Source organism: Microtus pennsylvanicus, chromosome 3 (genome assembly GCF_037038515.1).
Source record: "Microtus pennsylvanicus isolate mMicPen1 chromosome 3, mMicPen1.hap1, whole genome shotgun sequence".
NCBI classification, from domain to species: Eukaryota; Metazoa; Chordata; class Mammalia; order Rodentia; family Cricetidae; genus Microtus; species Microtus pennsylvanicus.
In genome coordinates this window covers 71297737-71315002 of record NC_134581.1, presented here as the reverse complement: position 1 = coordinate 71315002, position 17266 = coordinate 71297737, and the positions used below count along the sequence as shown (strand labels likewise).

The following is a 17266-nucleotide window of genomic DNA, read 5'->3' as shown; positions in this document are numbered from 1 at the left end:
CATCTCGTAGACCTGTGCTGCCTGATTTCAATCCCAGGCCAGTTTCCACCCACAATATAGAGGTAGAGGAGGGGCTCCTGCTCTGCTCAGTACTGGGTCTTGGATGAAGGCAGAGCAGCTAGCATTAAGGGGTCTCTAGAGGGGAATGGACTCCCTGCTGTAGTGATGATACACACGGGTACAGTGGTGAGTGTCACATCTATCCTACAGTGACAGTGAGGGTCACTGGTTATTTTTTGGTCTTCCACTCTGACCCCACCCTAACTTCCTTACAACAGAGAGAATTCCGCAGAATGAGAGCACACTGAATGGCAATAAATGCTATGCTGCTCGACACCTACCTGCTAGCTGTCACCTATCGTGACTTGAGTCAGCACTATGTGTAGTAAAAAGGCAATGAGATGTCACTGCCAGGCTGGCTTCCAGTAGCAATGGAAACTACCTTTTCTGAGCAGTATCAAGTATTTGCATATAATACCCCATCTCACTAGGTCTTTGGTCTGCATCACCAGCAAAGGAAATGGGATTAAAAAGGGAAAACCTAAACTGTATGTCGATCATTATCACTCAGAAGTCATGGAGGAACCCATGGTAGCCCTTTAGGAACTGTGTAGTCTCTGGCATGGAGGACAGTGGGAATGTAGACTCATAAGACCAGTGAAAACCAGCCTTATGCATTCTAGGCCAACGATGAACCATTTGAGAATATACCAGAACTCTTAGCATCCCGGGACAGACCCTTATTGGTCCTCCTGTTGTCATCTCTCTGCTTTTGCTACACACCCATGTTTCTTTCTAACAAGGGTGGGAGTGAAGAGTACACATGAGGCTCTTACGGAAGATCTTCACGTTGACAGTGGCCTCAGACTGGGTGCCATCCTCGCCAGTGACCACACACTTGTAGATGCCGGCATCATCGATATTGGCGTTGTAGATGGTGAGCGTAGAGGAGTCGTCATCGTTCCACACCACCGAGATCCGCTGCTGGTTTGGGCTCAGCTTTTCCCCGTTGGGGGAAAACCAGGAGATGTCCTTATCTTTGGCTTCTCCTGCCACTAAGGAGGAAGAGATTACTTTCAGAACACAGAATGTAAGAAGATTAATCCCTTTTGGAGTATCAGTGGCTACCTAGTAAGAGCTCCTCATGGCAAAGACTGGAAGGCTGGAAAGGGATCTCTATCATCAAACCTTTTACAGCTCTGTTCTGTGTCTGTTTAATTATGTCATAACATCTCCTAGAGTTGAAGGAACTCACCAGCTACATGTGCTTTGCTGTGAACCTACTATGCCCCGTGCACTAAGCTACAGACAAATGTATATTATGGGATGGGAAATAAAGAGGGGTTATTTTATATGAGACCTGGGTTTCAGGACCTAGTTGACCTGAACCAATTGATCAGGATGTAGAGGGTGGATACTGGTCATCTGAGTTTAATATAAGAGAAACTGGGTAATCCAAGAGGTAAGATTCCAGCCATTTTGACTTCAGCAACTGTATGAGTGACATTCTGATGCCTATTGCCCAGGCAATCCCTTATATGCTCTGAGGAGACAGAATATCAGCAACGCCTCTCTTTCTGGGCACCTGTGAGGGGCACTACGATTACTCAGCTGCCTAAAAGCAAGGTTGAGTCAGAGTGAAGGGCTCCCTAAGCCAATGTTCCTTCTTTGTCCTACTACCTATGTGTGGGTACCAGCCTGCATTGCCTAGCCCTATAGAGATGTTTGGTATAGACATGCGATCTTCCTTTTGGGGTCCATCACGTTTTCAATAAATACCACAATTTGCAAGATGTGCTGTGGGCACTAAGGCGCTATCTTCAGATCACTGAAACTGCAGTAATGATGGCAGAGCTGGAGAAAATGTTTCCATCGGCCACAGCCCTCTGATCAGATGCAAATCGTGGTGGCAATTAAAGCTTCTTTCCACCCAAAGCTGCTTGTTAAATGTCGCGGTTCACACCTAGTTCGGTTCATTCCTGTTTCTGTTACATTCCAAATCCCAGGCATGTCATCTGCAAAGGCCTCGAAGCCTAATTCCATGTACTCTCCTCCCCTGGATGTTTCCCACTAATGATGAGGGTATATTTCCTAAGGAAGCAATAAGAATGCCAGCTCTGATATATCCCAGCGTTGTGCGCATGTGTGATGGTGATGGACAGAACAAATGGGTTGTAGAAAACCAAGATATGTGTCTTCCCAACCAGTGGCACTCGTCCTCAATGCACTTTCAAAACCTTGACTTTTCAAGGTCTGAGTTATTCTAAGAAATGAACCTTAACCTGATCTATAGAGAGGCATTTTTTTTCTAAATTTATTCTGCATTCCAGAACTGGCTACAGACAAGAAACAAGAAACAAGACCTGAGATGATTCACTCTGTGGGGTATATGCTGGTTTTCCTACAAACCCCTTTGAGATGCCCTAGTGTCAAGCAGAAATATAGACAGTGTTTCTCTTCACTATGAAGAGAAAATCTCTGAGCATGGTTTGGAATGGTTACGCTGCTGACCTAGAGGAGAACAGTGGCCAGAATTCTAGGTCTGGCACCCCCAGCTTCCTCTCTGAGCAACGGATTTTGGAGGCAAGCTTTGGAATGTGATGGGACCCAAGACACTTGCCTTGGCACAGGAAGAATTTGGACTCTCCAACGCTGATTTCTCCCTGGCTGGGAACAATATCCACTTGTAGGGAAACTGAAAAAAAAAGAAAAGAAAGAAAAGGAAAAAGTTGAGTTCAAACACACCTTTAAAAACTTGAGATCAAACCCCACAGCATTCATTCGAAAATGGGATTTTCAAACTCAGCTTTAAAAAAAAAAGACTATGAGGTTTATTTGGCTTCTGAGAACTTGCCACTATCAAAGTGACTTTACCCTGTAGCCAGAAGTAGATACAGCCCAGATCACTCCTACATGCTATCTGCTGTCAAGAGCGGAAGGGTCCCCTGGGCCAGCTATGTTTTGTATTCACAGAAAGAGCCGGCCAGCCAGTTCCTTTTGGGTGTCAGTCTGAAGTGTCTCTAGGGCAGGCAGCTTGTCACCCTAGAACCATGCATAGGGTTAGCTTGCCCACTCCCTGCGCTGCCATGCTTGGTCACAGCGAATCAGCCCCATTCTAAAGCAGGGGTGCTGATGAGCGTCTGCATTGCCCTGCAACACAGAACCATCACACCTATCTCCGGAGATGGAAATAAGGATCAGAACAAGAACGGTCAGCCAGTCTGCTGTGCTTTTGAAACCCCACAGCCTGCGCTTCGTGGGATTCTTTGCATTCCTGGGGCTACTTTCCCTGCATTTTTATTTGAATATCTATACGCTCAGTCTCCCCATGGTACTGATAAGAAAAAAAAATACATAACACCAGATCTCACCAATGCCCGCTTCATTCCGCTTCTCGTTTATCTCCTTAGAGCAGATAACGACTGTTCATAAAAACACAGTTTTAGGATAGGGAAGCAGAATTCTTTATTCATTTGAAATCAGCTTCCTTCTGCCCCTGCTCTCTTTAAGAAAATCTAAAAGGCGGAGGCGAGTACACATCGGGTTCTACAGACAGAGCTCCTCAGAGCCATTACGAAGCAAGCACCAGCCCTGCCCTCCACCCTCCGATAAAAAACCCAGGTTGGGTCATAGAGACACTGAGCTCTTCCTTCCAACAGCCATTTTCTGTTCACAGTATAATGGAGGGAAAGCTCGTTGCCATGGTGACCGGCTTGCAGGCAGGGCTGGTGCTGCAGCTCTGAGTATGGGCTCATGAGACAGGAGGCCACAGTTGTGCTCAGCAGAATACAGGGATCAAAAGGCCTGCCTGGGGCTGGAGAAGGAGTACATGGGGAGGGGGAAGGCAGAGCATTGGGGTACAGCTTTCCTAACCATCCTGACAAGGCAGGTCCAGAGAAATTCAGCAGAGGCTATAGAGGGAAAGGGGTGAAGTGGAGCCAGCATGGAGAAAAAAAAATGGAAGGAAGAAAGGGGTAAGGAAAAGGGTTCAGCGTCAAGGAGAGGAGGGAGCTGAGCTCTCCTCTGCAGCTAAGAGGCTGAGCTTGGGCGCATTCAAAAACCTGGACTGCGGGGAGAATAGTAAAACAATCTAGGGTGTGTTTTCACCTCCACTTTGCTGTTGCCAACCAGTCTGGGAATCAGGGCTTAATTCGTACCCAGGAATTCACCCTCCCCACCCTCAACCTTTCTGTGCCTAGCCCTTGGTACATACAGTTGTACTGGGACATGATGCTGGCAAGGACTGAGTCCATGGTCCAGATGCAACCAGCTGGGGTTGATTTCCTCATCCTCTCTAGCTGGACTTAGGTGCTGCTCAGTTCCACACTGTGATATTGGGAAGGGGTCTCAGAGATCACCCTGGCCCGCCTTTTCACTTTACAGATGTGGGGGAACAATGAAACGATTTCTTTACAGTCATTTCTAGGTACAGGTCTGTGTTGTGGAGACCACGCCTCCTAGCTCTCCCCAGTTCTAGCTCACTTTGCAGTGTGATCTTTGTGGAGGGAAGATATTCCCACTGAATATAAGAAACCATCTGGATATACTGAATGACAGCCCTTGCAAGGCCATTTTCTTAGGGAGTATAGAAAGCCCAGGTTTCAGCCCCTCTGCTATTCTGAGAGCTTGGGGCCAAGCAGAAGCTTTTCCATTGTTTTTGGTGCCTCACACTTCATGGAATGGATGATACTTTGAAGTCCTGAAGCTGTGCTTCCAAACATGACTTACCTGAGCAATATCCCTTTGTGGAGTTTCCAGGGCATTGCCTAAAAGCAGGGGCATACTTCTGCCTGCAAAGTTCGCCGGCCCATATGCTGAGCATTAGCTGGCGGCCTCAACATATGGATCCCGTTACTTCAATACCCTCCCTGCTGGAGAATATTCTTATTCTGAGTGAAAAAACAGCCTTCACTTTAAAAAAAAAGCGCCTTTCAAAAAAGAACATGACTCTCAAGGGGGAGCCAGGCTGAAGAGCTTTCAGACCCAAATGTAGCCAGGATCTATCTATGGACAGCTGAGAGAAAGAGAAATGAGAATTTCAAAGGAATTCCCAGCTTAACGGGATCCCTCACACACATTTATCATCAGTTCTAAAAACAGAAACCTTCCATGGAGACTGCTGGCCCTTTGCACACAAGGAAAAGAGACTGATTTCTTTCTCAAAACACCAGACAGGGCTAGGACACAGGCGCCTAGACACTCTGCAAGCAACATTTGGATGCTTTAGACTATAGTCAGTGGCAGGTTATTCTCCTGCATACACCAAACCTTGAAATATAAGGTCTAATAACGAGAAGTGGAAACCCCGCGGTAAACTGTAAACTCCTTCCCTCCACACCTCCCATGCTACTTTTCATTGTTTGCAATAAAATCTCCAGAATTGTGTCTCACCTTCTTCTAGCTGTGTGTGCAAGGCGGTGTCCTCAGTGGACGCAATGCACATCTTTAAAGCCACGTGTGCAAGCATTCGCTCTCTCATCACGTGTCCCGTGCCCTGCTCTGCTTCAGCCGTCTCTCTGCATAAACACTGTCATCTAAGCTGCAGATGAAGATTAATGCTCCCGGCCTCAGGTGTCTGGACCTGGGTGGGCTTTGCCGGCCCGGATCACATTGTTCAGTAATTTCCATGTTAAGCCCACTTGCAGCTAGCCTGCGCTATCATGTTTACAAAAGCCATTTCGTTATTATACCAATCTACTAACCGTTGAGAGAGGAAAAAGACAGGCCGAGGGAGCTGCATCATTGGCAGGAGAGGAAACTGAGATGCAGGAAAGGAAATACTTCACTTAGGTGATGAGCAACTCAACTAAGACTGAATGAACAAATGAACAAACATCATCTAATTCTAATGCTCCAGCTCATATGTTCCCATTTTATAACTACTTTGAGCCTCCCCTTCTCTCTCTCTCTTTCTCTCTCCCTCCCTCCCTCCCTCCCTCCCTCCCTCCCTCCCTCCCTCCCTCTCTCTCTCTCTCTCTCTCTCTCTCTCTCTCTCTCTCTCTCTCTCTCTTTCTCTCTCTCTCTCTGTGTGTGTGTGTGTGTGTATGTGTGTTGGGGTAGGCCAGAAGTCACTCTCAGATGTATTCAGGAACCACCCACTTTGCTTTTGGAGGATAGCATCTCCCATTGGCCTGGAGCTCATCTAATAAGGTTAGCCTGGCTGGCCAGCAAGCCCCACGGTTCCACCTGCCTTCACCTCCCCAGCACTGGTATTATAAAGCACACACCACCACACTAGGCTTTCCCACACGAATCCTTGCAGATCAAGCACTGTCTCTCCAGGCTCCTAGGACTTTTTTTTTGAAGCATCCAAATGGGTTTATTGTAACCTGTTAGCTCCCATTCATTGTTCTTTCTCTCTCTCCAAATCATGGGTTAGATATTTTTGTACACAAATATTTCAGTCACATTGCTGTCACCATTTCCCTGTAGTTAATGACAACTGTCCTCTTTGCTCACAGATGATACTATCATGACTCCCATTTGACAGATGGTGGAGCAGAAGCTCAAGGCCTTGACTGATGGTCAAGATTCAAGCACACAGTGACAAAGTCCAAAGTTCCAGCTGCTTCTCTCATGCTACGCTAATTCCTGTGAGCAAATATTTTTAAAAGAAGATTCTGTCATTTAATGAACAGAATGGTCCACTTCTCTTTGTCTCATGGAAATAAGTCTGTGGGAGAGTGCTTGGCTTTAAAATATATCTGTCATTTTCAACCTTTCTCTCTCTTTTCTTCTCTCTTCAGTTGAATGTCCTGGAAGCAATGCTTCCTCTTTTAGGTGTATATAGATGTTTATAACTCCCAACTTCCTAGCAAAAGCATGCTATAAAGTCATAGTTACTGAAGAAAAGTGAATTAAATTTCTGCTCATAAGCGATGCTAAGGTACTTATGGGGAGAGTTGGGGATCTTGCTAGGTAAAGCGACAGCAAAGAATTATCCTGATTTCCAGAGGGGTTCATAGATTTCGCTTAAATCAGCATCTCCTCACAGCAGTTGGATTCTACAGGTTTTCTTTTCTGATTGTAACGTGTTTGTGGTGTAGGAGCTCCAGGTAGAAAGTGAACTTGGTCTCTGTGACCACTTGAAAGCATTGTTGGGAGGTGATGAAGACACTGGCCAACAGAAAGAGGAGACCGCTTTCGTGAATGGGCCCAGGGCCATTGACGTTTTATGATTCATCAGTTTGAGAGAGGAGGATTGCTCCGCTTAGTGAGTATGTACGAGATGACGAAGGGGTTTTTCTAGAACCTGTTTAATAATGGCCAAAGATTTTTGAAAAAGGTGTTGATTGTAGCTTTTATGTTTATTTTATTAGTTGTTGTTTTAGAAATCGACCATAAATCTTGCCATTTGCATTCACCTCCGTGGGAAAATATGGTTTTGTTTTTCTAACTATTACTAGGGGGCCTTTTCATGTGATCATAGTTGCTGCAATTCCAGCCTCAGACAACTAGGAGAGGGACATAGGAATCCATAGCCCCTACTGACAGTGACATTTTACGCTCCCTGCTACAAACACAAGGAACTCAAACAAAATAATGTGGCAGTCATCCGAGTGCTTAAGGCCCAGGTTCGGCCTATCTGCTGGAGGGCAAATCTTAGTATGACTCGTGTAAGCTGTATGACCATAGCCAAGCCATTTAACTTCCCAGTGCCTCCTCTGCAAAACAGAGAAAAGAAAACTACCCACAGCTTGGGAAAGGTTATGTGAAATAATACATGGGGAAAAAAAATCACATAATAAGCTCCCAATACTTGTCTATTCTGTGCATAACCTTCCCAATGAGATTATTTCAGTTGGAGGGAAGCAATGATTTCCTTTATGGCTTAAAAATAAATTTTCTTTCCTAAATGATCTAATATGTGGATAGGCAGCCTATTTCTGCTTTTTGCATTAATGTATCTGTTTGGAAAAGACTGAATTCAGTCAGAGCCAAAACACAATAATGGAAACACTGAGCAGAGCTCCGGATGGACCACTTTACCTTGGCTCCAGTGTTCTTGTCTATAACAGCAGAGAGACTGAACTTAGATGCTTGGATTGTCACAAGAGCTAAATAGGAGAAGGTTGTGGTTAAGGACTCAGGATCCAGAGTTAAGGAGACAGTCTGGGTTCCAGTCAGACACTTAGTAACAGAGTTGATTGGCAGGTGAATCTAAGTCCATATTCTTTATCTCTATATGAGCATACTGACCCTATAGACCTCATATGGGTATTGAACTGTTTTAGAAAGATATTTTATATAGTTATGCACACACACACATACACACACACACGATCTAGACTTCCCCTACAATCACAAATAAATAAAATATCCAATCATGTTTGTAACAGCAGGAACGAGACAGTGGACATTTCTTGTATACTATCATAGCTAACATCTCCGAAGTCTATTGACCTATGTGTTTATGTCTATGTGTATGTCCCAGTGCAACCACTGAGAGCTCATACAAATGTGTACATGTGTACTAATGGGATAAGTCCGAATGTAAGATTTGTATATATGTACTAATGGAATAAGTCTGAATGTAAGATTTGTACTGCGGGAAGAGAAACTTGGTATGAGTAAATTTATCTCATTTAAGGGAAATTGGATTAATAAATTACTTGATGGCACAGGGGTGTCACTCATATCAGTCCTATAGTTGTGTCTTGAGCTATTGTTGGCAGTAGCTGTTCAGGAGAAAATGAAGCCCAATTATAAACCCCAAAGCCGATGGTATTTTAGAGGCACTATAACGTACATGTGCTTAGAGATCTTGATTTCCTGTTGTGTAGAATGGCATCAGCATGTAAGACTACATTTTAGTTGCTACTGGAAGCATCAGAGCTTACTACTGGTTCATAGCAGAACTGGGATCAGCCAAAAACTGTATGAGCACTGCTAATCTTCCAGCAAGAAACTTCAATCTAATTTCTGTTTAAAATTGACTATTCAGATGTAATATACTAGGTTTCTAGATCAGTGGTGATCAATCTATAACCAAGCCACTTCAAAACCTTCCTTGTAATGTTCCTACAGGATCATGGTCCCTGGGTTTCTGCTAAGACAGAAGAAAATGTAGACAGGGAAGGAACCCTCTTGGTATAGCCAGGGTTTCTTCTGGTTGTGAGCATCTGAACACAGCTAATGTATGAGAGTAGACCCTCAGACTAGAAGAGAGGAAAAAGATGGAGGTTAGGGACAGTAGAGATGGTTTCACATTTAAGTCAGTGGGATAGAGAAACTGGAACGCCTAGGGTAAAGGTAATCCCAGTGTTTCTATGGCGATGGGAGGCAGAGGCCGGAGAGTCAACAGTCTGAAGCTTGTGAGGGAGGCCTACAGCCGACATGTGTAGTGGCAGACAATAAGAAATCCTGTCACCAAACAAGGTCGAAGGGAAGGACTGATAATGCAGGTTTATCTGACCAGGTTTGTATGATGCTGTCATAGTATACACAGTACACACACACACACATCAGAGACTCGGAGATACACACACACATATATAAATCATGGCTGAAAACTGTGGTTGCTGGACCTCAAACTACCTAGCAGCTAGAAAACATAACTCCAGGTTACATCAGGTCTTGCACTTTTGAGTAGAGAGCAAGAAAATCTACATGCTGGTCAGTTTGTTCAGAAGTAAGAATCAGTTTCCAGCCTCTCACTCCCACCACCAATGCCATCTCTAATTCCCAAAGGAACACCAAGCAGGGACATAAGCCACACAAACTCTAGATCCACAGATTCGGCACTGAGCCAAGAGAGAATCCAGCCTGCCCATCAAAAAGAGCATATTTGCTCATCGTAAAATACCCTGAAACTTTTATTGTCTTCTGTGTTTGCTAAAGCATCAAGCCAAAAGTATTCTTATAGTGTATCACCAGGGCCAGTTTCCAGTCTGGGAGGAAAATCCTTTGGAGTGGGCAGAAGCCCTGTGTCCTATAGTGCATAACAGGTGAGGACAAGAGTGTTCCAGAACTCCTCGCCCCAAGGAGTGCATAACCTGGTCAATGTGTGCCAAGGGGCTGTACCATGGTCTATTTATAACATGGCTTCTCAGCCTGCTCTATCATGGAGGGCCAGGATTGTAGAGCCAGTGAGTAGCGAATGGGGTAGTTCTGGGAGGGACCTGATGTGCCCTCATCAACTCTTTTATTTAATCCTCAGAAAAAAAAATAGAAGCAGAAAATTCATGTGCTGTAGTGAAGTTTGGAGGCCTTGGGATTGACCGCAGATTTTTGACCCCTGACCTAGGGCTGCTTTTTTCTTCTGTGTCTTATTTTCTTTATGTATCTCAGTAGCTAGTTCTGCTTTCTCTTCATGTGATTTACCCTAGCCTCATCTCCATCCCCAAAGAACCAGGGTGGCCAAGTGGAGAAAATAGCTCTGGATGCTGAGCTAAAACAACATGGGTTCACAAAGGCTTGTGATGAGCTGTATAATCTGCCCAATGAGCCCAACCCTAGTGGTACTTTTTATTAATTAATTAACTGACTGATATTTTTGCTTATATGTTATGTGTATAATATGTATGTATGGAGAGAGTAGATAGATAGATAGATAGATAGATAGATAGATAGATAGATAGATAGATAGATAGATAGAGATCTGCCCATATCTAAAGCTGAGATTATAGGCATGCCCAGCTATGCCTGGCTCTATACATGGGTGTTGGGGATTTGATCTCAGGTCATCATACTCCACAGCATGCATGCTTACCCACTGACTCATCAACCCAGTCCTCCGGAGGAAGTTTGTTTTGTTGTTTTTTGTTTTTTAATGAAGTTCAGGCTTCTTGTATGGTACCCAGGATGTTTTGATTATGTAGTCTTAGGTTGCTCTCTGAAACTTTTCCTTGGTGAAAATGACTCATTGGAGTCTTTCTTCCAGCCATAAAATGGTACCAACATGAGGCGGGCTCCCCCACACATCGCTCCCTTCCAACAGCTTTTGCTAACATGGCAAGAAGCTGGGATTATATCTTTCAATGTTTGTCCAGCTGTTGTTTGCAGATGTTGTATTCTTTGCACAGAGAAAATAGAAAGTTAGAGAATGCTAGCATGCAACTTCATCCTGAGAATTTTAGATAGCGCCCATGTCTTTAAAAAATGTCCTTATGTGTTGATAGCTGTATGCACATCTGGGCTATTGAAGATACAGAGCTTAATGCTCCTCAAACAACCAGTGCAGAGAATTGTCAAGATCTCTTTTCTGTCAAGTAAAAGATTCTACACATCCAACAATATGTATGCGGTTATTGTGGACCAGGCTCTGTATTAAATGTTTAATTTATTTAATCTTTACAACAATCTCATGAGGTTGGTAGTATTTTGTCCTATTGGAAAGATGAAGAAACTGAGGAAGCAGAATTGAATCCAGGATGTCCCAGCTCCAGGATGCTTGTTTTAGATCCAAACTGACATAGAGTTAGTCTCAAAATAAACTTTGGTGACAGGTGATTGCTTTTCTGCTGGAGGAGATGGCAAACGGGCGCATGGGTAGAGGAAGACACCACAGGCTAGCAGCTACCCTGACAGAGCCCTTCCTCATTCTGGGAAGTAGCAAACCATAGGTACTGAGCCCGGAAGGCCACTCTCCTGCCGCTCCAGGTGTCCCCAGAACCCTATCCTCACCAGCCATGGGCCTGGCCTCAAAGCTTTTCTCAGCTTGTCCTGCTGCAGATGCAGCTCTGTGCTCAGCGCTGATGGTGGACATCAGCAGGGACAGGACCAGAGGAGCTGTATTTTCTCCAGCTGGATGCTCCATTGTCTTCTCTATTGGAAGGCTGGTATGTAAAGGACTCTTCCCTGGGTGTGGTGGGCACACACCTGTTCCCTGGGTGGGGTGGGTGCACACCTGTTCCCTGGGCGCGATGGGTGCACACTATTCCCTGGGCATGGTTGGTGCACATCTGTTCCCTGGGTGCAGTGCGTGCACACCTGTTCCATGTGTGTGGTGGATGCCCACCTGTTCCCTGGGTGTGGTGGGTGCACACCTGTAATCACAGCATGCCGAAAGGAAGGTGGGCTGTTAGAGCCCAGTGTGGGGTGCAATAAGAACCCGTCTCAGAGCAACAACGCCAGTCTTGCTGCTGCACGGACGGTAACAGATTCACCCTCACCATAACAGGGTGGCGATTTGCTGGACTTCATGCTGGCTCTGAAGTTATGCATCTCAAGGCAGCTATCTTCTTGAAGAGGTCATCTGCAGTGTGACCCTGGCATAGGAATTCCTGTGGAGGTCACACTTTTTCCTACGGGGTGCTGAGTCCAATCTCAATCGGCACAGCTACTCTCAACCCAGTCAAATGGTGCTTGACCCGCTGGATAATCCACACATACATACAAACGTGAGAGTGGGGAGAACAGAAGAATTCTTTGAATAGCACAGCTATTGTTCTGGAGTTGATCGTGCTGCTTTTTGAGTTAGGGAGCCAGTGGAAATGCTTTCCTTAGCATCGCGGCTCTTCACCTGGAATCAGGGTACGAGCCTTACCACCACCGTGGCTTCTCAAAAGCTCAGAACTGAGCACGGCTGTAGATCAGAATGAGGAGGGGTGGGTGCTGAATACAAAGGGCTGAAGCAGACAGTGCCAAGGGCCAAGGAAAGGACCGTGTAGGCACACAGAAGTGGAGATGTTAGGGGTCTGTGTCATTTATTTCATCAGCCAGCAGGATGACCCGTCCACCCACATGACTACTCAGGGTGCTGCTCTCCAGTTCTCAGTGAAGTCTCCTGACTATGCTTATAGAGCCTCCCTCAGCCTCTGCACGGTTACCTCAGTGAGGAGAGGAGCCCCACATCCAGCCCTACTCCAGGTTGGCTCCTAATTCTCCTTGGCATTTTTTATCTTATGATTTATACTCTTAATAACAGCAGCAGCCTGCAGCTGCACTCCAGGAGCCTGGTGGTCTTTTTCTGACTTATGAGGAATCCAATGTCTTGGGCAGAGTTTGCTGGGAGGAAAGTGGTGGAAATGTCACCAGGTAGGAACAAGGAATAATGTGATCATACCATCCTGGCAGCTGGGATCCGTCCCCCCGCCCCTGCTGCCATGTGCTAATCTTTTCCTTCTTTCTGCCTAGAATACTTCTACAACCCTGAAGAAGGACTAACAAGTCACACACATTGAACATGAACCATGAAACCCTCACATCCATCATAGATGTTGGCTTGTGTATTTAATGGCTTTTGTTTGTTTGTTTTTGTTTCTCTTTCTTTTACAGAAGCTACCATTACTAAGTCCTTTTATTACTCACTTACACCCCCTGCCCCATACCAAACTAGGCTTGGCACAGACACTGTAGCTATAGTACAAGCAAAAGAGCCTTTGGATCCCAAGCTGTGAAATCAAAGGCAGAATCATGGAATGCCTCATGGTGCCGTGTCTTCACGTGTTTTGATGTTCAAGGAACCAGTTCAAAGGTCAAGGATAAATAATGAGGCCCACCCTTGAGAAACAGACATCCACCAATCTCATGCCATGGTGGTGAGTCTTGTTCTAAGGAGACTCTCATTATGGGCAGGGCCTCTTCTTTCACCCCTTGAAGTGATGGAGTCCTTATGGGAAATTTGGACTCAAGTATCTGAGCTGCTTGTTCATGGATCCTTCACGCTCATATTTATAGGAAAGGAAAACCCACCCATGGGGAAAGTGTGCAGGTAGAGGTAGGGAAAACTTCTTCCCATCATCCTCAGAAGAACAAGCCACTCTCTTGTCACTTAGAGTCTACAGAGACCACTGAGATCCTGGCCTAGTGATCCCTATGTCATGTTTAAATAAAGGACATGAGCAGGATGCAGAAAAGAACCACACAGATGCAGACACAGACACACAGAAAGATGGGCATGAATGTAACATATACAGATTCACCCAGATACAGATACACCCAGAGACATGAACATAAACACACAGCCATGAACATAAGTGCACACAGATTCACAGACACACATAGGCTGGGTTATATGATGACTTCAAGGTTAATTTGGGCCACAGAGTGGGACCCTGCTTGAAAAAAGTAGATCTTAGAAATTCCTACCACATGGTGACACAGGAACACAACTCACTATTTGATTGTAGTGCTACTTATAAAAACACACAGACTGTGTCATCAGCTGGATAAGATGTACATACTCACTTATGACAGACCACAAATGACTATGGTGTTGGTTTTATATGTTATGTGTTCTATAGCTTTTATTATTTTACTATGTACTCTTTATATCCATAAAAAATGAAAATGACTGTAAAGCGTGTGCCATGTTTCCTAACAGCAGCCTCAGGCAGCTGACTTTTTAGCACCCAATCAAGAGACACATGGAGGCACATCCAAGGGGTACTGATGGCCACACAACCTGCTCCCCATCCCCATCTCTGTGACCTTTGGGGGACCAGGGAGCCTGGCTGCAGGCTCCACCCCCATCTCCACTGCCTTCTGGGGGATCAGAGAGCCTGGTTGCAGGCTCCTGCTGTGAACCCCTAACTTTAAGGAGCTACAGGAAGGGATCTAACTCTGCCACATGGGTCTGACTCTGCTACAGAGCCCCTGCCATGTGGTTTGTCCCTGGCGCTGGGGCTTGAACCTCTCCTCAGAGCCACACTGCTTGTTACCTCACACTGTCTGCGCTGGGTGCTAAGATATTCTAATATCTTCTTACCTCCAGCAAGCCTCTCAGTGTTCCCCTTGAACTCTCAAGGACATGGTCTGAAATAGGTCTTATTTAGAAAATTAGGGCATACAGTGGACTTTTACTCAACTGTAAAGAAAAATGAAATTATGAAATGTTTAGGAAAACGGGTGGAACTGGAACAAATGTTTTATTCTCAGGAATAAAACATTGTATGCTTTCTCTCACATGTGAATTCCGAGTTTTAATGTTTATATGTATATAATTCAGGGGTTTTGAGAGTGGATACAGACTACAAGATTAAATAGGAGATCATGGAAAGGGCAGAAAGGAGAGAGAGCATGTCATGTTACTGATCAGGGCTATCCAGGTGTGTGAAAGGACACTCTTATACTGTGTGATGTTTGTACCAAAATAATATCAGTCTGTGATATAGTTCTCAGAATCGGTCTCTACTGTGGTGAGGCCCATAACTATTTCCACAGGACTGGCAGAAGTCCTCCACACCTAAAAGCAACAGCAGCAGCAACAACTTTGGTCAGAAAGGAAAAGCAATAACGTATATGAATGTGAAGCCATGTTCTTGCAGTATAAGTTATTTTATAACAAGGCAAGCTGCCTTCGTTTCTATAAACAAGCCATAGCTGTCAGCACTACTATTTGGCCTTTAATGATGCCAGTATCTTATGGAAAGCTATTAAATAGTAACAACCTGACAAGCCAGTCTACTAAGGACCAGAGTTTCCAGGATAAATGGCTAGAGAGAAAGAGCAGACGGTGGCAGCAGCCCTTAAACTCCCTCTGGGACCACGAATCTGCCTCTGGATAGCATCCTTCTCTCTGCAGATACAGCTCTGACTTCTACTGACTTCTTGCTCCTTTTCTTTCCCACTGCAGGGTCTGCACCTAGCTTTCTATTTCATGAAGCATTTCTCACTGAGCCCATTCAGGAGAACTGACAGATTCTGAATGTTCTACACAAATATCACCAAGACACACTAAGACCGTACACTTTGTACTATATCAGTTTCCAGAATCACTGAACTGAGTTATAGGCTCAGTTCCTAGCAGGGAAAAGAGGATGAGAAGCCTGTTCTCTCCAAAAACTGCCAGGTAGATTCCTCAGTTGAAAAAAATCAATCAGTCAGTTAAATAAGAGAAACACCCCAAACCACACAACTACTATGCCATGGTTTCTTATTCCCTGTCCTCTACTTAGGGCAAAGCTATCAAATGAACAAAGGAATTCGAGTTCAGAGTTAGCCCTTCTTTAGGATCTACATCCTTTTAGAGAGTCACAAGGAAGAATGGTCAGAGATCAGAGCCTGGGGTCATGAGCCTGGGTCTAGAGCAAGGTCAGAGTAAAGCTGCCTCTCTTATTAGAGGACTCAGACACCGGCTGCAGGAGACAGACAGATCTGCAAAGGCAGGAAAGAAGGAGAGATAAAGGGAAGAAGAGGGTGAATGAGTGAGAGGGAGCTACTAAGTACAGTCTAGAATCAAAGTGTCATTACAGTGGAAGGAAGAGATGACCTCTGGATACAATGTGACTAGTGGTCTCCAAGGAGCCTTAGTAAGAAGACTCTCTGTGCTAGCTCTACTGTGTCTCTAACCCTTCTAGAAACTACCATCAGTGTCGATCCATGTACAATCTCCTCTGTACAACAGCACACTGTGGACCCGGGCTAGTTTTCATCATTCAGCGAGGCCTCAACTGTTGGCACAGACTAGACTGAACAGAACATAAGCCCTTCCCTCCTGGAATTTGAAAGGTGACGATCCAGGATTCCTCTTCAATGAGGTTCTTTCTGTCCCCTGAAAATTCTGGTTCTGTACCTCTGCCTTGCGGTCCTTGTGTTTCTGCTTCTAATGATGCTGGTGATTTTGCTATGTAGCCAGGTCAGGGATCACTGGCTTAGTCGATAACCTGCCTGGAATAATTGATAAGTTTCAACCAACCTCACACCCACTTAAAGTCTTCACGCCTCTGATGAAGACTAGTCGTCTTTTTAATCACTCTTACATTGCGCTGCTTACTTTGCCACTTGTCCCACGAAGCAATGGAGCATAGCTCTACACAAACTTAGATATCATCCATCCATTTTCACGTGGGTCACAGCAGCCCTTTAGGAAGCATGGGCTATAAGCGACTGTGAGGAACGCTTGTATGTATCAGTTCGTCTGGGCCACAGAGTACCCAGATACTTGGTCAAACTTCATCCTGGGCGGGTCTGTGGGAGCATTTCTGGGAGAGGTTAGCACGTTGATTGGATGGAGTAAGCAGATTGCCCTTCCTAATGACATGGTGTTCCTCCACTAATTGGTTAAGACCTGGATCGAAGGCCGAGTAAGACTGAATCTCAGTCTCTTTAAAACCAGGACATAAAACCTCTTCTGCCTGTACGTGGATTGGGAGTGGACCTTATGCCGTAGGCTCTGCTGGTTCTGGAACTCTGACTCAGACTGGAATTAGGACCATTACTTCTCCTGAGTCTCCAGTTTGCTGATGGCAGACCTCAAGCTTTCTAGCCTCTGTTACTATGTGAGCCCATTCATTATAGCAGTCTATTCATTTATAAATCTGTATACTCATCTAAAATATACACACAAATCAGACACGCATATAAGTAAATCAATGTATACATA

At 45.1% G+C, this 17266-nt stretch overlaps 1 protein-coding gene across 12 annotated transcripts in view; it reads right to left on the bottom strand.

Annotated features, from left to right (window-relative positions):
* Ncam1 (neural cell adhesion molecule 1) overlaps positions 1-17266 on the bottom strand; it is a 294019-nt gene that overhangs the window by 62443 nt on the left and 214310 nt on the right. For all 12 annotated transcript variants that reach the window (XM_075965984.1, XM_075965979.1, XM_075965981.1 and 9 more), the window contains exons 2-3: positions 2621-2695; positions 837-1055 (exon numbers count right to left, since the gene is read on the bottom strand). In XM_075965984.1, the coding sequence (XP_075822099.1) occupies positions 837-1055; positions 2621-2695 (294 nt within the window). The remainder of the gene's footprint in view (positions 1-836; positions 1056-2620; positions 2696-17266) is intronic.